At 38.3% G+C, this 21,826-nt stretch overlaps 3 protein-coding genes and 2 non-coding genes across 6 annotated transcripts; 4 read left to right on the forward strand and 1 right to left on the reverse strand.

Moving 5' to 3' along the window:
* LOC149014254 (signal recognition particle RNA) lies at positions 1-304 on the forward strand. The gene has a single exon (XR_016173846.1).
* A 5,139-nt stretch (positions 305-5,443) lies between these two features.
* LOC149014255 (D-3-phosphoglycerate dehydrogenase 3, chloroplastic-like) lies at positions 5,444-8,824 on the forward strand. The gene is made up of 5 exons (XM_089156917.1): positions 5,444-6,158; positions 6,650-7,026; positions 7,108-7,218; positions 7,321-7,416; positions 7,908-8,824. The coding sequence occupies exons 1-5, from the start codon at positions 5,612-5,614 to the stop codon at positions 8,577-8,579; spliced, it is 1,803 nt and encodes a 600-aa protein (XP_089013043.1). The 5' UTR covers positions 5,444-5,611; the 3' UTR covers positions 8,580-8,824.
* A 4,135-nt stretch (positions 8,825-12,959) lies between these two features.
* LOC149014256 (Zim17-type zinc finger protein) lies at positions 12,960-18,180 on the forward strand. Of its 2 annotated transcripts, none has more exons than XM_089157089.1 (4): positions 12,960-13,212; positions 13,355-13,511; positions 13,713-13,841; positions 17,264-17,350. In XM_089157089.1, the coding sequence occupies exons 1-4, from the start codon at positions 13,061-13,063 to the stop codon at positions 17,285-17,287; spliced, it is 462 nt and encodes a 153-aa protein (XP_089013215.1). In that variant the 5' UTR covers positions 12,960-13,060; the 3' UTR covers positions 17,288-17,350. The 2 variants fall into 2 exon arrangements, with proteins under 2 accessions (XP_089013215.1, XP_089013214.1); XM_089157088.1 differs by having other exon boundaries at positions 12,961-13,212; positions 17,257-18,180.
* LOC149014257 (uncharacterized) lies at positions 18,056-19,154 on the reverse strand. Its single transcript, XM_089155226.1, has 2 exons — positions 18,410-19,154; positions 18,056-18,151 (listed from the first exon to the last, which is right to left on the reverse strand). The coding sequence occupies exons 1-2, from the start codon at positions 19,127-19,129 to the stop codon at positions 18,056-18,058; spliced, it is 816 nt and encodes a 271-aa protein (XP_089011352.1). The 5' UTR covers positions 19,130-19,154.
* Positions 19,155-21,674: 2,520 nt separating this feature from the next.
* Positions 21,675-21,747, forward strand: TRNAK-CUU (transfer RNA lysine (anticodon CUU)). Its single transcript has one exon. It is a non-coding gene; the product is annotated as a tRNA-Lys (tRNA).
* The last annotated feature ends 79 nt before the right edge of the window (positions 21,748-21,826 follow it).

Below are 21,826 nucleotides of genomic sequence, written 5' to 3' on the forward strand. Positions count from 1 at the left end.
GCCGAGCTTTGTAGCGTTAGCTTGTAACCAAGTGGGGCATCAAGGTGATTGGATGTTGTTTCACCTCTTGTGGGTCGGGTTAGTTGGTGTAATAACTAGCTTGTCCGGTCCAAGTTAAGAGTTGAGTCATGTGGCTTATGCGAAGGCTGAAGCTTCATGATTCTTAAAGTGGAGGGTATAGCGTCAGGCTGGCCTCACAGAGCAGCGAGAACCTCCCACTCTTAACGGTAGAAGGATAACAAGCTGGTGCACTTTCAATTCATAGTGCCCCAAGAGATGATCCCAATCAAACAATCAAACCTTTTTTTCACTCAAAGTTAATTTTTATTTGTTAGCAAGAGTGCATGGTATTGCATTAGGCTGGCCTCACAAAGCAACTGTTAGAACCAGAAAACCAGAGGCACAGTACAGACAGACCAATTACAGAATCAAGGTGAAATAAATATATAACGTATTCTTTATGTCAGAATCACTTACCCGAATGTAGCAGAATGAGCGAAAGGAAAACAACACGAACTTTCACAGGGTGAGTTGAGGTGTACGAACCGTACTTTTCCTTAAGGTATTTGAACGCCCCATTTATGCTGTTGGGTTTGACCTTGACGTTCTTACCTCCAAGATACAACAACTCCTAAATCCGAAGGTAGCACTCCAACAGAGTCTACTTGCAAAGGAGATCCGAAGGTAATACACAGCACCGAATGAAGAAAACAAAAGAAGGAATTTTCTAACACTAGATTTTCGAAATTCTGTTTTTCACCAAAAAACGGAATGGAATCTTGTTCAGAGCTTAACATCTATTTACTGACTCGTATGGACACCTTCAGAGGGCTGCACATGTACGTAAGGTCACCTGCAGAGGGTTGTGACTGTATGATCAGTCACCTCCCTACTGCAAAACCCAAAATCGGGTTTTCTAGATCCATGACCCACGACCCACATGGTGACCATTGGTCATCCAAATCCGAAAGAGTTATTGAGAAGGCTATCACCGAATTTGGATGGGGATTTGACGGAGTTGGTTCCATGTCCCCGTTGTGAGTCTGCCATTGTAGAGCCACATCTGCCACTGTAGCATGTTGGGGCCATCTGGTAAAATCCTGGGGAGAAGTTAAGTTACCTTGTTGGCTTCGTTCCCAAGGATTGAACCAAAAGGAAGTATTTCTGCCATTCCCCACCCTTCTTTTCATCATACTCCTTAGCTGTGGAATAATGCTTGTGACACTGTTCCATATCCATAATCTTTGTTTTTTGGAAACATCAGGGTCGAAAAAATTCCTAGCCTTGAAATACTTTGCTTTGAGAATTTGTACCCATACCGCTTCTAGATTTAGAAATATTCACCATCCTAGCTTGATTAGTAATGCCGTATTGTAATTTTCTTGAACCCTGATGAGCACATTTATGTGTGAAATCTTAGGGCATAAAGCATGCATTTTATACACTTAGAGTGGAGTTACCTTGGGTTTTATGTTGTTTTTGCATATTTTAGGACTTTTCAAGATTTAAACAAATATTTGGAGTTTTGGGCTTGAATCATGCAATTTTACACTTCAAGAAGTCCATTCAAATTCTCAAATGCGAAAATGGGCCTGATCTAGAGCATGATGGGCTAGAGATGTGTGATTATGGGCGAACTCCGAAATATTGAAGAGATAAAGAAGGCAAATTTGATTTACGGTTAGATTATAAATTATCAATCAAATCTATAGAGATATTATTGAGAGAATCCAAATGGAGAAAACAGTCCTTGCATACTTCAATATCTTATTTCCTATCTGGGATTTAATTAAAGAAAGAAAAAGAGGAAAAAGAATTATATTTAGAGAAGGAAGGGGCAAAAATCCCGTTTTTGAATGTCTCAGTCCAGTTTCGATCAAGCCCTTCATCGAATGGTCATTTGATATCCGATTGTGTTGATTTTTGGAGGAGAGCTTTACGACTACTTAAACCTCAAATCCAACAGTGGAATTATGCATCTGATCTCTCTAAGTTGGCGCGATTAGTACGTCAAAACCCTAATTGGTGAGTCCAGATAGGAACCTTGAGTTTTATTCAAATTCAGCCATACCTCATATCTTATGTAAACTCTATAAAAGGAGAGCATACTCCATCAAAGGAGAAGGTGTTCTAGAGCTTAGTAAAAGCATTCTTTCTTCTCTCTTCAGTTTATTTAGGCTTTCTTTAGTTTTCTTTGTTTGCATTTGTGAGATTTTAATTTCTAGATTGAATGTTAGGTTTAATTTTTTTTATGTAATGCAATTCAAGTTCAAGTTTCAAATTCAAATTTCAAGTTTTTAGATTCATTTTTCTCTGGGTCTAGCAATTGCAGATTTAGATCATTCTAGATCTAGATCTGCTTGTTAGGGTTGGTTGATATTCGAATCGTTTGTTCAATTCGCAAGTAAATAACCTTCTTTATTAATCTTCTCTCCTTCCTCCATTCCCGCTTCTATCTACCCCTCCATATTCTTAATTTAAGATTTACTTTCAGCATTTATTTATTGTTCTCCCTTCTCCTAGATCCTTGATTAGAGATGCCTACAGTCGTGCCTCTCTTTGGTTAAGGTTTCTATTTTCTTTTTTGTAATTTACTTTATGTTATTTACTTTCTGCAATTTACTTTCAGCATTTATTTATTATTCTCCCTTCCCCTGGATACTTGATCAGAGATGCTTATAGTCGTGCCTTTCTTTGGTTAAGGCTTCCTTTTCCTTTTATTGCTTTATTTATTGATTTATTATTTACTTTCTGCACTTTTTTTTTTCTTTAATATCCGTTCCCTTGATCAGTGGACTGTAAGCTACGGCAAATGGTCCATGGTCAAAGTCATTATTATTATACTCCCCTTCCCTCGATCCAGAGTTGACACTCGGATCACTTCCCTTTTCCTTTTATTTGTATTGTTTGCATTTTTTTCCTGTCTTTTATTGATTGATTGATTGTGTTTAATTTATTTTTCGTTTCAATTCGATTGCATTAGATGTATGGATTAGGATCGTTTAGTTTAGTTAATTAGTTTACAAAAATTGAATCATTCCACTCTCGCATTATCATTAAGAAGTTAATTCTAAAGTGACATGTCTCCTTGAGATCGACCCATTAGCTACACGATATCGTGCTCTTGCGGTTACTTTTAAATTTCACAAACAAACCCCATTCCACCCAAATGTTTGGCTTGACAAAATCTTCCCCATGATATAAGATTCATTTGTTTGTTCATGTGTGGTTGTCCATTTCAAAATCTCTGACAAATGGAATCAATTTTTTTGCAAATAGGCTTGGGAAATTTAAGAAACTGCATCTGATAGAGTGCCATTGATTGGATGGATGCTTGTATTAGGACCCCTCTCCCTGCGAAAGACAAGTTAGATGCCTTCCATATTGCCATCTTTTCTGACATTCTGTCTACCACTGACTGCAGAATTCTTGATTTCGTCCTCCTCGGTGTCAAATTTGACCCTAAATACATAGTTCCTTCTTTAAGTTCCGGAACCCTTAGAATTGATAAGATCACATTCTTTTCTTCAAAAGGTACGTTCCGACTGAAAAAAAAACCCGCTCTTCTCGAAGTTTATCTCCTGTCTAGTCAGATCCGTAAATAACTCGAGGACAGCTTTCGGGGCCAATAGAAATGCAAAATGGGAAACAAATATAAAACATCTTTAATATTTAAAAATATGACGTCATTTTATTCTTTCAGATTTTTGAATCCAGGGAGTAAATCATGGTCTTTTTTTTAAAACGAAGATGCAATTATATAACCAATATACTTTTTATTTATTTATTATTTTTTATTTTTTATATATTTTTTTCAGAATACCTTTTCAACTTTTTTTATGTCCTCCAAAATGTCATATCACTCAAATGATAAAGAAATCATGACATATCTATGTTGTTGCACCTCATACAAAATGATAAAACTACATTTTTTTCATGAAAGTTATAACAACTATAGGGTTCTTCAAACCTTTTTCTAAAACAGAAGTTAAACTCTTAAATATCATGAGATTGGGAAGCTGAACCTAAGTGCCTAATACTAAGATATTGAATATTTATGTGCAATAAAGTTAAGGAAGTTAAGATATTGGAGAAAATCGAAATTCTACAAATTACAGCTGATTCAAAAGACTTAATCATATTCCATCGACAGCAGCTTTGACCAAGACGATTTGTTCATCATCAAAATCTAGAACAGCTCGTGGTTGAATTTAAAGATTGCAAGTTGGATTAGAAAATAAGGGGATCAATTGTGGACTGATACTGTTTTACTGTACCGCGGTTTAAAACCATTTTTTAGAATTCGGTAAGGTAGCTTGCCGTCAGAATTTGACACTCTTAAATTCTAGGTTCAGTTGGGCCTAATTTAAGGCCCAGTCCATCTTAACATTATTTCTAGGTTGGACCTAATTTAAAGTTCAGTCCATTTTGACATATTCTTGGGTTGGGCCCAATTGTTAATAGAAAAAAAAATCAACTTTGAAATTAAGAAAGCATAGATTGAAAGTATACTGTATTAAAGTTTAATCCATTCTTGGAATTTCTCTTTGATTTTTTTTATTTTTTTTATTAACAAATGAGCTTTATATATATAGGGAAATTGGGGATGGGATATTACATATGCCAGATTGAACCCACAATCTCTCCACTGAGAGGTGAGGTTCTCTTGAAATTTGGTACTGTATCGAATGGACACCCTTAATTAGAGGATTGAACCCACAATCTCTCCACTTACCGAATGGACGCCCTTAATTAGAGGATTGAACCCACAATGTCTCCACTGAGAGGTGAGGTTCTCAACCATTGTACTATCCTTTCATTGGCAATTTGAAATTTGGTACTGTACCGAATGGACGCCCTTAATTAGAGGATTGAACCCACAATCTCTCCACTGAGAGGTGAGGTTCTCTTGAAATTTGGTACTGTACCAAATGGACGCCCTAATTAGAGGATTGAACCCACAATCTCTCCACTGAGAGGTGAGGTTCTCAACCACTGCACTATCCTTTCATTGGCAATTTGAAATTTGGTACTGTACCGAATGGACGCCCTTAATTAGAGGAACCCCCATTTCCAAAGTATCCAGATCCACAAAATTTGGCAATTTTTTCTAAGGTCAAAAGTCACCAGCGTCCCAAATCATCCACAACCTAAATGAAGAACCAATTCTCCATTTTGCTTAACAAAAAAATGAGAAAGAGAGATGAGATTGAATAACTGATTAACTGAATCACATAGACAAATATCGTACAAGAATTCCAAAAAAAACCGAAGAGAAATCCCATGAAGTAAGTGGGATAATGACAAATCCACCAAACCAATGGGCCCCAGAGGAGATTTCGAAGCCCAGGCCCAGGGCCCAGTCTGCGTCATCTTCCCACCAACCCCCCAAATTCCGAATTCCACGGTTTACGCAACCACATGTAGTTCCAAGGGGCTGGGTTGGTGAGTGTTGAAACTGTCGATCAATTTTGTTTTCTTCCCGAAAAATCCGAAATTTAATTTCAGAGCTATTTATTTGGATTCTGGAGAAGAAGAAAACTACTTGAAGTTGAAGTTGAAGTCGAAGTCGAACGGACTCAAGAGGGTTGGTGTGTAGATCTGAATAGTAATGGCGGCTTCTGCATCTTCAAATCTTCTCTCTTCTTCTTCCTTGAAGAAAAACCCAAAATCTCTCTCATGGCATGCTCCTCTCTCCAACATCTTCAATGTGACAGTCGCCACTCCTCACCGTCGAGGTCAGAGGAAGGCGGCTTCATTTGTTGTGTTGGCGATGGACGCCAAGCCTACGGTCCTTGTCGCAGAGAAGCTAGGTGAGGCCGGGCTCGAGCTTTTGAAGGGTTTTGCCAATATCGATTGTTCATATAACATGACCCAGGAGGAGCTCTGCACCAAGATCTCTCTTTGCGATGCCTTGATCGTCAGGAGCGGTACCAAAGTCACTCGTGAAGTGTTCGAGTCTTCTGGTGGCCGTCTTAAGGTGGTTGGCCGCGCTGGTGTGGGCATCGATAACGTTGATCTATCCGCCGCCACCGAACATGGGTGTCTTGTCGTCAATGCTCCTACCGCCAACACTGTTGCTGCTGCTGAGCACGGCGTATCCCTCCTCACAGCTATGGCTCGCAATATCGCCCAGGCCGACGCCTCTATGAAGGCTGGTCGGTATCCCCTTCTCTTTTTTGCAATTGAAGCATTTCATCGAATTTATTTTCTTCATTGTTAGAACATCCTTGGGTTGTTCTCCAAATCCAACCCGAGTAAATAATCTAAGCTAGGATAAACATAACAATCAAGCCATGTTTTCTTGGAGTATTTTATTTCCTAATTTATATACATCTAGAATAGAGAAGGGAGGCTATGATCTATTCCAGTCCTTGCTTTGATGAACAATTAATTTGTTTATATAATTGGTTTTGTGTTGTGGATAGTGGGTATTCTGTGCATGGTTCTCTAGAGTGAACTTATTGAGAATAACTGCAATAAAGTTTTGATTTTGAACTTGATAAATGAAAACCTTGATTCCCTGCCCTCTTACCCGTAACAGACCATGTATATTGGTGATGCAATTGATTCGTTGTGGTCTTTGGTATGTAGTAGTAAGCAAAATACTGATGCCTCTCATATGCTTCTGTTATTTTGGTGAACTCAGGCAAGTGGGAAAGAAATAAATATGTTGGTGTTTCCCTGGTTGGAAAAACACTTGTTGTGATGGGATTTGGGAAGGTGGGAACTGAGGTTGCTCGGCGTGCCAAAGGTCTGGGCATGCATGTTGTTGCATATGATCCATATGCCCCTGCAGACAGTGCTCGTGCAGTCGGTGTCGAGCTGGTGTCTTTTGATGAAGCTCTATCAACTGGAGATTTCTTCTCATTGCACATGCCTCTTACTGCAGCTACATCAAAGATCTTCAATGATGAAGCTTTTTCAAAGATGAAAAAAGGTGTTAGAATTGTGAATGTTGCTCGTGGTGGAGTGATTGATGAGGAAGCTCTTGTGAGGGCACTGGATGCTGGGATTGTTGCTCAGGTTCTTCCCATTTCTATGTTTCTAATTGGTATATGAAAAAAATTTGTGGAACACATAGTAATTTTCCTTCTATTGATGCAGGCTGCGCTTGATGTCTTCACTGTGGAACCACCACCAAAAGACAGCAAGCTGGTGAACCATGAAAATGTTACTGTGACTCCCCATCTTGGTGCCAGCACTAAGGAAGCCCAGGTATGAGTATGACGCTATTATCTATCTTGATATCTTCATACTGCTATACTTCACTCACTTCTTTTGTTATGCTGACTTTTAATGTATGGTTATGACATTCAGGAAGGAGTGGCAATTGAAATAGCTGAAGCTGTTGTTGGAGCCTTAAAAGGGGAGCTTGCTTCTACTGCTGTAAACGCACCCATGGTCCCTTCTGAGGTAATAAGACGATCGTTTTGTTTTCTCCTTATTGCATACAAAAATCCACCATATCCTTTTCTTCTTCTAGAAGTAGACAGTGCCTTCCAGCATAATAACCTAAAGGCGCACGACAAAGATTGGCTACTTTTTTCTTTTGAATCATAATTTACAATTATTGATCTGCTTAAATTAGCTTGTCCATATTCGACTGTTCAAATCGTCTGGTGTTTCAAATGCAACAGATCATCATAACCATCACTCCTATTGTGTCTTTAAGCACTGAGAGAATTTGGTTTAACACTTTCGCATATCCCCTGATCCAAGATCTCTATGTTCATATATAAATGTTGGCCCCTTTAATTTAGTTCGCTGTGAGCCTGCGTGTGTGTTTTCTAGGTTGTTTTCATATACCTCCGGGCACCATTCTGTATGAGTGGTAAACATCCTTTTCTTCTTTATGTTACTGCCTTGTGAGGAATTTGTGTCTGATTTTCTTCCCTGAATTACAGGTTTTATCAGAGCTTGCTCCATTTGTTTTACTGGCAGAGAAACTTGGCAGACTTGCCGTTCAGTTGGTCGCAGGTGGTAGTGGTGTGAAGCATGTGAAGGTTACTTATGCATCTGCTAGAGCTCCTAGTGATCTTGATACAAGGTTGCTCCGTGCCATGATCACCAAAGGTCTGATCGAGCCCATATCCAGTGTATTTGTCAATCTGGTTAATGCTGATTACACTGCAAAGCAGAGAGGATTGCGGATTACAGAAGAGCGGATCCATCTTGATGGTTCCCCTGAGTGCCCACTTGAGTTCATCCAGGTTCACATTGCCAATGTGGAATCGAAATTCCCCAGTGCTATCTCTGAGTCTGGTGAGGTTACAGTGGAGGGAAGGGTGAAGGATGGGATACCCCATTTGACGAAGGTCGGGTCTTTTGAAGTGGATGTGAGCTTAGAAGGCAGTCTCATACTGTGCAGGCAGGTTGATCAACCAGGAATGATTGGAAAGGTGGGAAGTGTGCTAGGTGAAGAAAATGTGAATGTAAGCTTCATGAGTGTAGGGAGGATTGCTCCACGAAAGCATGCAGTTATGGCAATAGGTGTAGATGATGAACCGGCCAAAGAGACACTAAAGAAGATTGGGGACATACCAGCGATTGAGGAGTTCATTTTCCTGAAGTTATAGTTTTCCTTTTAAATCAATTTTGAAATGCTGCCTTCCTGCAAATTTTTGAGGGAATTGCTGCCTTGGGGTCATTTGAGTGTTTATCAAGTTTAGTGTACTTTATCGTAAAACTTTTTAGTCAGTTTTGTTGCTTTTAGATCAATCTCCATGGTGACAAGTTGTAATCTTTCATTTTTTTTAATCCTTTTTTCCCCGAATGAATAAAGAGTTCATTACAAAGATAAATGAATAACACACTGAAAACAATTAGAAGGGGAAGGCCTCAAGCATGGATGATCAAGATATTCATATAGATCTCCCCAATGTGATCTTTTAAGCTTATCGTAAGTACATGTGGTATGGTCAGACTAAGAAGTGCTTTTCTTTTACTCCTGAAATGCATGTCAACATTGGCAGCAAGGAGAAACTGGGAGTTGGATTGGATCCCAAGAAGAAAATCCTGGGAACCATGACAATGGGAGATCAGAAGCTAGCCAGTTAACTAAATCATTGAGGAAGTAACCTATGTGCCTAAATTGCCACTGCCAGTGGCATTACAGGGATGGTCGGAGGATCATTCAGATGGCCATCAAAGAAAGGGGGTGCAGCAGGTGTCCATGTAGAAGAACAGGGCTCAAAGCTTGTAATATTTTCTCAGTTTGATATAGACAATCTAAAAAATCATTAGGCATCAAAAAATGATAGCTGGGGCTTAGATTTAAAATTGGGGTGGTTGGTTGAGGCACTTTCGTGCAAGTATGTAGTTGTTCTGTTCTACCAAAATGGTTGGAGATTACCATTCGAGAGTTGTTTATTCAGTGATAACGGGAATCTCTTAGTAGAGAAATCATAGGTTTGATGCTCCTTGTGGTATATAAAACTATCAATTTAAAAGAAAAAAATTTGATTGGCCGTTCAAATGTAAGCAATGATGGTTGGCATAGATTTAAAATTGGGGTGTGTCACCACACACTGAAACTAGATAATCTTTGAATACTAATATTTGAGTTCAACCTTTGACTAAGAGTTTTCTAATATAAAATGAAGATGTAGGGACTCAATGAGCTCCACTACCTATTTTTTTTCTTAGGAAAACATTGTTTGCTGTGCATAGTTCTCTGTTGTGCACAACAGTGCACTTTTATACCAAATCATAGGCTGAGAAAGCAAAGAAACTATAAGGCTTTTTTGAACTTTTCAATTTTGAAATCAAGTTTTAAATTTCAACCTGTGATTTGGTATAAAGTGTACTGCTGTGCACAACAGATAACTTTGCACAATGGAGGATTTTTTTTTTTTTTCTTTCCTCTCTAAGGGACTAGCTTTCTTGTGAAATCTCCATTAACTTTTAATTGATACTCAACAGTTGTGATGCATTATATCACCCATTGTATGTAGGTGTCGGTAAAATCAAACATCCTTCGTGAGGACTCAATAAATGACCATTTTAACTTAGGTAAGCTTTGCAAAGGTCTAGCTTAAGATCCATATACCCCTTTTTCGACCTTGATTTTTCCATAAAATGCATGTACTCATGAGACAAGTATATATCATAAAAATGACTCTCACTAAGACAAAAATAGTTTGTGTTTGACTAATGATGGTCCTTAAAATGGGTTTAAGATGATTAGTCAAACACTTAACTATTATCTTGTAAGGTACAATACACAAACTAATAGGCCTAAGATGAAAGACTTCCTAAGGGGGTGTTTAATGAGGAAAAGGTATATTGTTTTGGAAGAAAAGTATTTCGGTCCAGTAAAAAAAAAATGAAAAAACATACCTAACTGAATTGAAATTCTACTTTTATATAGTAGTATGGAAGTATGGTATGATTAGGGTCAAGTGTTGATCTTATGAACTGCTGCTTACTTTAAATAAAACATTTAAATCCTATTGAGATGTTTGGTTTAAATTCTTTTAAATATGAGATATCCCTTGATGTAGCGATATATTCTATAGGGCTTTTCTTCTTCTTTTTTATTTTTTTTATTTTATCTTTTGGTTAGGAATAAGATTTATTTATTAATATCTAATCCTTATGGTATTTTACATATGAGATTATCATACAATAAAGCCCAAGATAAGAAGGGGGGAGGAGGGGAGTGAACATAGAATAAATAGTCCTATGACTTAGCAACAATTTTGGCAATTACATCAATGGAGAAGTTAGCCTCTCAAAGGATGGGGTGAAATTGACATGCAGTGAAAGTAGAAGAGGGCTGTGAACTTCCAGGAAGGACGGGTTGGATGATGTGAGGAATGTCGCCAGAGCTTGGTTATCCATCTCGAGAAGAATGTGTGAAAGTTGAAGGTGTCGTGCATATTGGAGAGCCTTCCGGGTTGCAAGTGCCTTGACCACCAAAGAATCTTGTGCACTAGTCCCTTGCCCAAAAGAAAAAAGAACCTGATGATCCCGATTTCGTGCTACACTGCATATACTGAAGAGGCGAAGATCATCATAAGAAGTGCCATCAACATTGATTTTGATCCATCCCGCACGAGGAGGTTCCCAGCAAATCATCGTTGCATGGGTGGATGTCGTGGTGGTCGTGGCAATGGGGTAAACTCGAGCAAGGCTCTACGGATATGTTGAGTGGTATCTTGGTGAGAGAACGGGTGTGAACTTCCAATTCGAGAAGTGTAGGTATTCCATAGGGCCCAAAGGGAATTGGACTAGGTTTCCATTTAAAAAATTGGAAAAATTATCATCTCAAGCTTGTTGCTTTAATTTTACCTATATTTTGTCTAAAAAAAATATCATTATCAATAATTTACCATTTTTTTCAAAAACGTGTGGGCCCCACAAAAATGTGGATCTATTCTTTAATATTAATAAAATAATTTAGACTCATAAGGAGCCACACATCACCTGTGTGGGCAAATTCCTTAAAGCAATTAGTGGTTCCACCATCAACCGGGAAGATTATCGGCTTCCTTTAAGAAGATTCTTCGCCCCGGCCCACCGTGAAATATTGCATCGAGTGGGTGCATCCATAGTGTATGATGTTTATTCTCTCAAGTGTATGGGGCATTAGCTAATCTAAAAAGTGATGTTCCAAGGTGTTGCACCAAGCTAGAGAGGATTAAATATAACCTCTGCAATGCTAGGGTAGATGCTTATTAATTTGTTACCTAACACATTTTTTAGTATGTGATTTAACAAATTAGTTATGGATTTTGCCTTTTTAGGGTTTTTTGTGGATTTATTATTTTTTTTTAAATTTTTTTGTATTTATTTACTTTTTGTTCTTTACTGTTAATACCTTTGCTGATGGTAAAGGTGCAAGTTTGCCTTGATAGTTTAATTTACTTTGTACCTGATTAAGAATTGGACTTGGAATTTAATACTTAGACAAAGGGTTAGGGCCAAGTCACGGTTAAGCGTTGACATGATTCTATGACCTTAAATGATATTTTGGTAAAAATAGGGTGATAGTTGGAATTATGCATGGTTTCATCGTTTTGCATTTGATTAAGTTAGGATTAGAGTTAAGTATGTAATTTGACTAGATTCGGCCTAGTTCTGTAGGGTAGAGAGTCAAAATCGAACTAAAATATTCAAGATCAAGGTCAAGGTCAAGGTTTTAAGAAGCTCAACCAATTAACCCTACTGCTTCCTTAGCTGATAATGGCAAATGTAAAGTTAATAGACTATCTATTTTAAGAAGACACAATAAGCTACGGTTGCATGCCTGGCCCTTTTTGTCCAACCTTGCCTTGACTTGGCCTAAGCTTGTATAGAATTTGGGTTCCAAATTTTAACCCTAAGGTGTGGGTCAAAGTAAGGCTTGAGTTGCCCTAATCAAGGTCAAGGTTTAAGTATTTGACTAGGTTGCAGCCTAGCATAGCCCTATTATTTTTGGTAAAAGTAGGGGAATTATATGAAATCATGCATTGTTTTATGGCTGGGTAATGCCATCCGGGGCAAGTGTCTAACTTGGCTCAGCCCGACCTTATAGGTTTGGGTTTAGGTTCAAGGCCTGGCCAGGGATTCAGGGTTAGGGTTGGGATTTTAAAAGACTTAGCCCAACTTGGCCCTCTTGCATCAAGCCATGCTCTTATGTTTAGGGTCTTTTTGTCAAGGCTAGGCCCATTCCTACAATGAATCCCATTAGGGAAGACTGATTTTGACTACATAAATAGGGGCGGTGATATCTTGGATTCTCACTCATATATCTTTCATATTTGGCCCATGGCATTTGAGTCGGGATCAGCAACCCCGACAAACTGCTCCTGACGCTTCCGAACACAAAAAATAGTGGGGCCCACGGTGAAAAATATTTTTAGAAAAAAATAAAATTTCACTTGTGGGCCCACTGTTTTTTGTGGTTGGGAAGCCGTCGGGGAGCACTTCCCCGGGGGAGATGATACCGATTCGTGGCGTTTACCCTATTTTAATTCGGTTTTTTAAAAACGAATTTGGGCAGAGCCCCGTCTCCGACCAGAGCATCTTTGTAGTTCCTACTCCCTCTCTCTGAACGCTCCAGGCCCCAACAGGAATGGCTACACTCTGCAAGTCTGAAGTTATTCCCGCCATTTCGTCTCTCTACACGGTTCAGAAGGCTTTTCGTGCTCCGGCGTCAACCGTCTGCTTCTCGTCGTTTAGTTTCAGACCCTCTTTTGCAACAATCAACACTACCGGATTTGCCAGGTCTCCAATCCACTCCTCTCACTATCTCTCCAGGGTTTACGATTTTCATTTTGGTTCTGTATCTCACTTTTTTCTGTTCTTTCAAGCTTTTCTATTCGTTTCTCATTCTAAAGTTCACCCTTTGATTGGAATTATGTTGCAGCTTGCGAATATATCATAGAGCACCGGCAGCACCCAAGTTGCGAGCTTTAAAGGGCGATGACATATTCCAATTCGAAGTGTCTCAGAACGAAGAACCAGAACCGTCGGTTAAACCTTCTCCATCTCAAGACATCAATGCAGCTGTTAAATCTCACACCGTATTTCATCTTAACTACTCGTCTTTGTCTTTTCCATCTTCTTAAACATTAAGTCTGGTTCCTAGCAACTTAATATCAAAATCCTTGACTTGTAAATTAAGATACTGTTTTTTGAGTGTTGAAAGCAACTTTCTTTCTGCTTAGATCTTATGGTACTCGTTTAACTCTGAATCCAATCCCCTTTTTCTGGCCACTGTACAGGATGCAACTATTGACTTAAAGCTTCCAAGGAGAAGTTTAATGGTACACTTCACTTGTGACGCATGCGGTGAAAGAACACGGCGTCTCATAAATCGATTAGCCTATGAACGAGGGACTGTGTTTGTTCAGGTACTTTTTCTTCTTCTTCTTATACTAATTCTGGGTTTCTTGTTCCGAGGTCTCTCTTGATGTCTTTGCCGGTTTAAGGCTCTTTTTTATTCAATCCTCTAGATTATCTGTTGATATTCTTATTAGATTCCTATCTTTTTGAGGAGTATTGCAATTGTAATAACAAATTTACTTTGAACTGCGAGCAAGCGTTTTTCACATTAATTATCAGAATAATTATTCCTCTAAGATAATGACTTATTGGATAGAAATCCTGAACTTGTGTCTTCGGGTTTCTGGATTTGGATTCTGATGTTGGATTCATTGCAATTAGACAGCTAATTCTTTTGATAAGTCCAGAATGTAGCTTTACAACAAGAAATGCTTTTGTGATGGCCTTCTTTAGAAAAGTACTTTGATAAAACTTGTCCATTTGGATCTGGAAGAACAGAGTTTGACATTAAATTGTGAGCTTGAAAAGTAATATGATACCTGCAGTTGAACTTAAAATTTTTCTACATCTCTACTGTAGGTTTTTGAGTCCAATCCATGTTAGTGAATTGAGCAAACATTGGTAATGTATACTAATTGTTATTTATCATACTCATCAATGGATCACTATTGATAGAGAAGTAAATGAGAGTAGGAGGGATCCTTCTATTTAGCTGGTCATTTATGCTTGGAAAACCTGTGAAATTTTGGATAATACTAAGGAAATTAATTTGTCTTGATGAGTCTATGAAGAGGGATTCAATCGAGAGTTCCTTTGACAAACCAACAACAACAATTTGATGGACTTCATTCCTTGACGTTATTTCAATTCCACTGTTTAATAAACTGGTCTCTGAAGTTAGAATTCAAAAGGCATAATACAGCTATGCTGCTGCCTTGGTTACTTTGTTTTATCAGCTTGTGTCAACTTGTGTTACCTTCTCTCAAGGACCTCTCCAAACACTTCGGACATATTGTATGTAGTCGTACCTCAGAAAGGCTGTTTTCCAACTTGAAACCGTAATCACTAGGTTGCAATGGAGGCAGCCTTACCATTTTGCCAAGTTCCAACCTCCAAATTTTGACCATTAGTACTAATATCCTATTGGACCAAAACTAAATTTGGACCGAGCTCGTCTCCATTTGGACTCCCCTGCAGGTTTGGGCTGGTCCAACGGAATGATCCTACATGAATTCGTCTGTAGACTAAAACCAGGGGGGGGGAGCGGCGCTATGTACTCCTTGGCTGCAGCCCAAAGAAAATCCGCTTTGGTGTTGCATCTTTGTCTAAAAATATGGGTAAATAAAGAACTTGATGTTCAGAACATTTATCGTATGGTAGATAATGTTGTTGTCTGATGTACAATGTTCATCTTGTTCCCCTTGATTGCAGTTTGTTGTCCCATAGCTAAGGTGTCTTCCTCTTCTCTTGAGCCATTGGGTCATTCAATGACTGCAATACCTGTATCCCCTCCTTTAACTCTGAGCTTATTTTGTTGACCAGTTCTTGAAAAATTAATGTCCCAACACATGCGAGAAGGTTGTAGCGCACACAAAAATTTCTGCTGCAAGCAACAATGACTCTTCATTTTCCAACAGCTCTTGATCAAATATCATAATGTGCTGAGAGGAATCAAATGCTTCATTATAAGCACCTTCACAAATGCTAAGAATGGATAATTCTTCATACTCAATAATGATCTTTTTGGTCTTTGAGATGAAATTGTTTTTTTCCATTCATCACAAAGGGCATAACCGGTGCATGAGGCTCCCATCTCCATTGGGTCTAGGGAGAGTCATAACATACGCAGCCTTACTCCTTTTCATGGAGAGGCTGTTTTTGGACTCAAAGCCACACCCACTAAGTTGCAAAGGAGTAATCTTACCATTTTACTGCTGTATGTCAATGTATAAATACCAGATCTTCAGTCTTCGATACAGAGAAGTCGATGGACAGGTCTGCTTTGTCAAATTTGTGCAATCCTGTGGTTTGAGAATTCTATTTAGGTTCATTACTGGCCCACGTAGATACCCAATAGCAAATAGTTGGAGAGTCATAGAAGAACTATGGATATATAAAATTACAAAGGGGAGCGGTAATCTTGTAATAAAACAGAAATTTTGAAGGATGATTGAGTTGTTAAATAGAGGAATATACAAAAGAGGAATTAGTGTTTGTTGAACAATACTAGACTTAGAATGAAAGGATAAATAGAATAGAGGTATAAGGAGGGGATATTTTAGGAAATCAAGAAGTAAAGGCTTTTAAACAAAGCCTGGACTTGGGATAGAGGTTGTCTCGACGGTGAGACACCATGGAGAGAACTCCTAAAATGGATCTCTGTTGGGCCTGAAACTTCACGTGGAGATCGAGGGTTTTTAATTTCTTGAATGCAATTATTGGTCTCTTGAACTTCAAGGTTTGGCATGATTAGCATCCAAACGCTGAACCTACAACAGTGGCAATTACAGTTCCGGTTTGGTTATTGGTTCTGGGCTGCAGCAAGGAAGTGTGTTAGTGATAAAACTCCTAGGGTTTGGCATGGAAGATAGGGTTTCATTTTCCCTTCCTGAAGGAATAATACAGAGGAAAGAGATACCATAGACCAAGGAGACAGCCTGCTCTTACCTGCTTGGATCAGAGAAATGAACAGTTAGAGAAAACAATAGGTAGGATGAAGAGATTAAAGTGAGGAGGGAGAGGCTGACTGCCAAGCTGCCTCAACCAAGAAGGCTAGTACCAAGCAACTTGATTTTCCATTCACCAAAGCTGTTCAATGCAATGGGTACTAGCATATTGATAAGAAGGAAACTGAAAGTTACCTAATTGTACTCTAGTGCTGAAATATATTTGACTCTTTAACTCTGTTTCCTAATTATTTAACCTAACCTAAAACTATAATTGAATCAAACTCACACTTAAAATGCAATGGGTCTCTACAACAACAATAGTAAGCATTATCCCAACCAAATGGGGTCGGCTACTTGGATCCTTGACTTCCAATCAGCTCTATTTGAGGCCATACTAGATACAAGGCCTAAGCCAATGGGGCCCTGCTCTACTTAATACAAACAATGACAAGTTAATTAAAAACTACTGATCTGGGCCCAGAAATGCTCCTGCATGGCCGCCTTTTTTATGTCACCTTGCACTCGGGCCCCCTCAAACCCTTGGGTTACCTAGACATCATGACAACTGTGCTGCCCAGATGTATCTAAATCTAAATGAATTCATAACCATGCCTACCAGTTTACTGGTGCACAGCCACACCTATCTACATTTGTGTTTAGGATTCTCTTACACTGGTAAAGCTCCACAATAATGTATTCTACATGCCTAAGATAACCACATTAGTTGTTCTTGTGTTTTTGAAAAATTTATGATATTTCTTGTCAATGTGGTCAAAAGAACATAGGTTCATTGTATTGATGGTGTTTAAATCAGTGTGCAGGGTGTCTTCAGCATCACAAGTTAGTTGACAACCTTGGCCTTGTGGTTGAGTATGATTTGAGGGAGGTGGAGAAAGATGAAAATCCAGATCACTTGTGACACTGAAATTATGTCATCATCTTATATTTGATTCTTATAATTTTTTCTTCCTCTACATTTTCAACTCTTCAGCAATGGGTAGTATAGTTGAAAATGGTCTGTTGAAATGTCAGATACAACAAATCCACCAGTTTAGAATGGAAATTAAATTTGCAATCAACCAGCCATGCTTCTTGACTCAAGCTTCAGCTGGGAGAACTTTGAAGAGTAAACAGTTGGTTGGTTACGACGGGCTCCTCCCCTGGAGAATTGTTAAGAATCTTAAGATTGTTCAGATTTGAACTGTTGGGTGTATATTACTGCTGTGAGTTGTATGTTAGATTGCACTTCTTTCTAATATTACTAATTTATTAGAATGAAGAAAGGATTGTCTCTTGATCAACAGTATCATGCCATATTAGATTCTCATGTTTACCCGCATTCAATTCGACAATGTTGGCTAGCATTTCAGGTTGGAAGAATGCTGTCATATCTTTAAGGCTGATTTATTGAGGGAGTCCCTTAGGCTATTCCTCAACCAGTAAACTATGACATTGTAGAATTTTCTGCTTTTAATTAGTTGACTCTGCATAAGAAATTTATTTGCTTTCTTATTTTCCTTAACAATCAGCATTTGCATTATTCTTTCCACTTCCGAATCAGAATAAGCATATCAGAGTGATTACAAGATTTGTACAGAATAAAATAATGAAAGTTAACTCATAATTACAAGTACAAGAGGAATAGCTAGTCCAATCATAACAAATCTTCCAAATAGTCCATCCTGCTGATAGATAGCAAGCCCTCGGCTCTGCAACGGAAAAGACAGAAAGAGGTCATTCTACTGAGAGAATATGTGGAAACTTACAGAAAAAAATGTATCTTTATTTGGGAATATTTCCTGGAAGAGTTGCTTATATTTCTGGTGTTGATAGAGGGATCTAACTCTATGATCAGAATTATGCAAAGCCCTTTAAGAGAGCTCTTACACTATGCATAATGGTCTAGAATAGCACAAAATATGCTGTACTGTGAATAAGAAGGAAGATTGAGTAGTCAGTAATAATACCACATCCAGAATCTGTGGTGGTTCAGGTGCTAATTGAGGGCTTGGAGCAGTAGCTGGTGCCGGTGTTGGCGCTGGTGGCTGCTTCACTTGTGTGGGTACTGCTGGAGGTAATGTTGGTGCCATGGTTGGAGGTGAAGGCTGAGACACAGGCGGAGCTATTGGTGGTTTCAGCTTAGGTACTGGTGGTGGTGGTGGTGGTGAGACTGCTGGTGGTAATGCCTGTGCCACAGGTGGAGGAGGTGGAGGTGAAGCTGGTGGCTGCTTCAGTTTAGGTACTGCTGGTGGTGGTGGTGATGCTGGTACTACAGGTGGAGGTGGTGGTGGTGGCTGCTTCACTTTAGGTACTGCTGGTGGTGGTGGTGATGCTGGTACTACAGGTGGAGGTGGTGGTGGTGATGCTGGTACTACAGTTGGAGGTGGTGGTGGTGGCTGCTTCACTTTAGGTACTGGTGGTGGTGAAACTGCTGGTGGTAATGCCTGTGCTGCAGGTGGAGGTGGTGGTGTTTGAGGAGGTGATTTTAAAGGAACTGGGGGAGGTGGTGATGTTCGAGGAGATGGGGTTGAGTTTGCAGGCGGTTTCAGATTGGGAGTTGGAGTTTCAGGCGGCATCGGTGCATGTGTTGGTGGTCTCGAAGTTTCATTTGCTTGAATCTCTGAATGGGAAATGCTGATCTGAAGGCACAGGCAAGCTAAAATGCAAGCCAACCACCAGGAACTCATTTTTTTGCAGGTAGAAATGGATAAACATCCAACAGCATTGGTGGATATGTAAGAGAAGAGATGATTTTAGAATTAAAACCGTTTGGTCAACATGGATGCAAGTTGCAGGCTTCATATGATAAGCCTCCGTTTGAGAATATCTTAATGGGATACAGGTACTATTTCTAATCAACTGGTGCTTTCAGTAGGCATTTGGGGGATTTAAATTGTTCATGCTTTCAGCATTTTACCCCAATTCTGAGTATGAAACTAGCTGTTTTCTGGAATTGTATTAGATTAAGACGTGAATCCCACAATTCCAAGGTTGATTGTGACATTTATTTCCAATTAATCATTTGGTTAGGATTTCTTTCAATAAATTTATGAGATTTCTAAATAGTTTTGAGGCGATTGATATGATTCATCAAGGAATGGACATCTCACTCTACCCAAAAAAAAACAGAAAAAAGGAATGGACATCTCACCGTGTTGTAATCAAACTTGGGTATAAAAAAAATAGGATTTTTTTTTGTCTTGTTCTAAAAATATATTTTAGTCACGGTAATAGAATATTTCTAAAATAAATTTGAAATTGACTTGTTATTAAATCACTTCGAAAGTTGTTATCTATGCTTTTAAAATGATGAGCTCTAGTTATATAATAGTTACATTAGAAAGAATATTCCTTCTAGGTATAAGAAAGGCATGTTTGAAGAAATGTTGAAGAGCCTTGCTTATCCAAAGACAAACTTTTCATCCCACAAAGCTAGGTGTGGGCTAAGGCATGTTTGAAGAAATGTTGAAGAGCCTTGCTTATCCAAAGACAAATCTTTTTCATTCCCTATCAAAAGCTAGGTAGTTAGGGCTATTAATTTTGTTTTGGCCTTGCTTGCAAACTAGAAGATTGGAGAGCTAATCAATTTTCTTTTGCAAGTGAAGTCTTAATCAATCTTTACCCCAATAAAAGTCTTAATCAATCCATGTTGCATGCTATGCTAGCTTTAATGTAGTGTCTTTTATTTCCAAAAAATTTTAGTTGAGTTGGAAGTTGTAACAAGGTTTTAATACTAAAGGTGATTAGGAATATTTTTGGCTAAGCTTTAAATTTTTTGTTCTTCCCCCTATGAAAGAAAGCTTTCATTGATTAATCATATAACACACATAGATCTTCTGCCCTTGCATCAAAACAAGTTTTGTTCTTCCTTATCTAGTTGCTCCTATTGCCATGCTATTAATGCACAAAATCACAAGGTTTGGAATTAAAAAGGAGAGAAGCTTACATCCTTAGAAAAACTTGACCTTATTTGGATGCAAATGTTTAAGGCAAGGCAATTTTCTTATTAATCAATTATTTGGACACGGTGTTTCTCTAATTTTTTAGAGGACATAGGCAAACTAAATGAGTTAAGCCAAAAGAAGGATGGACCAACATTAATGTGGATGGATCCTTCTTAATCGAAACTGGTAAAGCTGGATATGGAGGAATAGCGAGAGACTAGAGAAGAAGAATAAGCTTATTGTTTTGCTTCTGAGAGTGGAATTAATCGTCCCTAATGGCAGAAGCCTTGGCCATTAGAATTGCTATGCTTCAAATGAAAAAAAGGTGTTTAGATCAAGTTATTATAGTAAGAGATAACTTGTTCATAAGTCACCTATTGAAAACGAAAGCTTGTTCGCAACAGGTACCATGGAAGATTAGTCATGTTATTCTAGATATCTTAGATCCCAACATAGGAATCTAAACTCTAGACTTTGGTTACACCCTTTGAGAAGAAAATAATGTTTTAAGACTCTTTAGTGGCTTTCTAAGCAAGAAATCAACAAAGCTATTTTAGTCCCCCCCCCCAACTTTCTTTTCTTTTTTTTTTTCTTGTTTGAGTCAACTTTAGTGGATAATCTAGGCTGTAATTTTTTTCATGGCTTTAACTTTAAATAAATTAGTATTATTATCCGAAAAAAGAATACCAATAAATCTCTTATACTTCTCCTTTAAAAGGGAGGGATTTGGACTTCGAAGAGTGCATCTGCTTTTGTGATCTCTCTTTCCAATATGGTTTTAAAGGTTATTGGAAATGGGGTTTCTACTCCCTTTTCGTTCAACCCGTTACCATGTAGCATTATTAAAAAAAATTATTTTCTATATCTTTTGGATAATCCTTTTGCTCTTATAGCAAATTTTTTAATACTCATCTTGTTCCTCCTTTGGAATTTTGTGGTTTCATTGAGTTTGTTAATAAAAAAAAGATGAATTTCTATTAATCCCTTAAGCTTTACTAAAAGGATTTTTTATATAGTGGACACCTCACCATGTTGTATGTACTAAAAAAAATCCAATGAATTTATTCTTATCTAGTAATGGTGCTTTTTAAATAGTAGCTAAGGAGCAATTTTCTTATATATATATATATATATAATTTAAATATAAGCCGAGGCCTTATCCCTGACCTCTAGGGAATTTGAAGAATTTAAGAATATAAGCTTGCAAGGATAAGAGCATGATTGGTTTTGTTCTTCTGATTGCTTGCATTAAATTATCTAATGTTATGTTTTAATACTTACATCAACAGCCCGTCTAGCTCAGTTGGTAGAGCGCAAGGCTCTTAACCTTGTGGTCGTGGGTTCGAGCCCCACGGTGGGCGACTATATTTTTAATTTTAAAATTTTGTTAAAGCTTAAAATAAACGCCACCAATGCAAATTATTTCTGATCCGGTAGAGA

This window comes from Hakea prostrata, chromosome 5 (genome assembly GCF_041222555.1).
Source record: "Hakea prostrata isolate BN-2017 chromosome 5, UWA_Hpros_2, whole genome shotgun sequence".
Lineage (NCBI taxonomy): Eukaryota > Viridiplantae > Streptophyta > Magnoliopsida > Proteales > Proteaceae > Hakea > Hakea prostrata.

Excerpts from the sequence above, each read along its gene's own strand:
- LOC149014257 (XM_089155226.1), bottom strand. The coding sequence starts at position 19,129 with ATGAGTTCCTGGTGGTTGGCTTGCATTTTAGCTTGCCTGTGCCTTCAG. Across the intron at positions 18,152-18,409 it reads CACCACAGATTCTGGATGTG|AGCCGAGGGCTTGCTATCTA; the intron begins GTATTATTACTG and ends TTTCCGTTGCAG.
- LOC149014255 (XM_089156917.1), top strand. The coding sequence starts at position 5,612 with ATGGCGGCTTCTGCATCTTCAAATCTTCTCTCTTCTTCTTCCTTGAAG. Across the intron at positions 7,027-7,107 it reads ATGCTGGGATTGTTGCTCAG|GCTGCGCTTGATGTCTTCAC; the intron begins GTTCTTCCCATT and ends CTATTGATGCAG. Across the intron at positions 7,417-7,907 it reads CACCCATGGTCCCTTCTGAG|GTTTTATCAGAGCTTGCTCC; the intron begins GTAATAAGACGA and ends CCTGAATTACAG.
- LOC149014256 (XM_089157088.1), top strand. The coding sequence starts at position 13,061 with ATGGCTACACTCTGCAAGTCTGAAGTTATTCCCGCCATTTCGTCTCTC. Across the intron at positions 13,512-13,712 it reads CAGCTGTTAAATCTCACACC|GATGCAACTATTGACTTAAA; the intron begins GTATTTCATCTT and ends GCCACTGTACAG. Across the intron at positions 13,842-17,256 it reads GAGGGACTGTGTTTGTTCAG|TGTGCAGGGTGTCTTCAGCA; the intron begins GTACTTTTTCTT and ends TGTTTAAATCAG.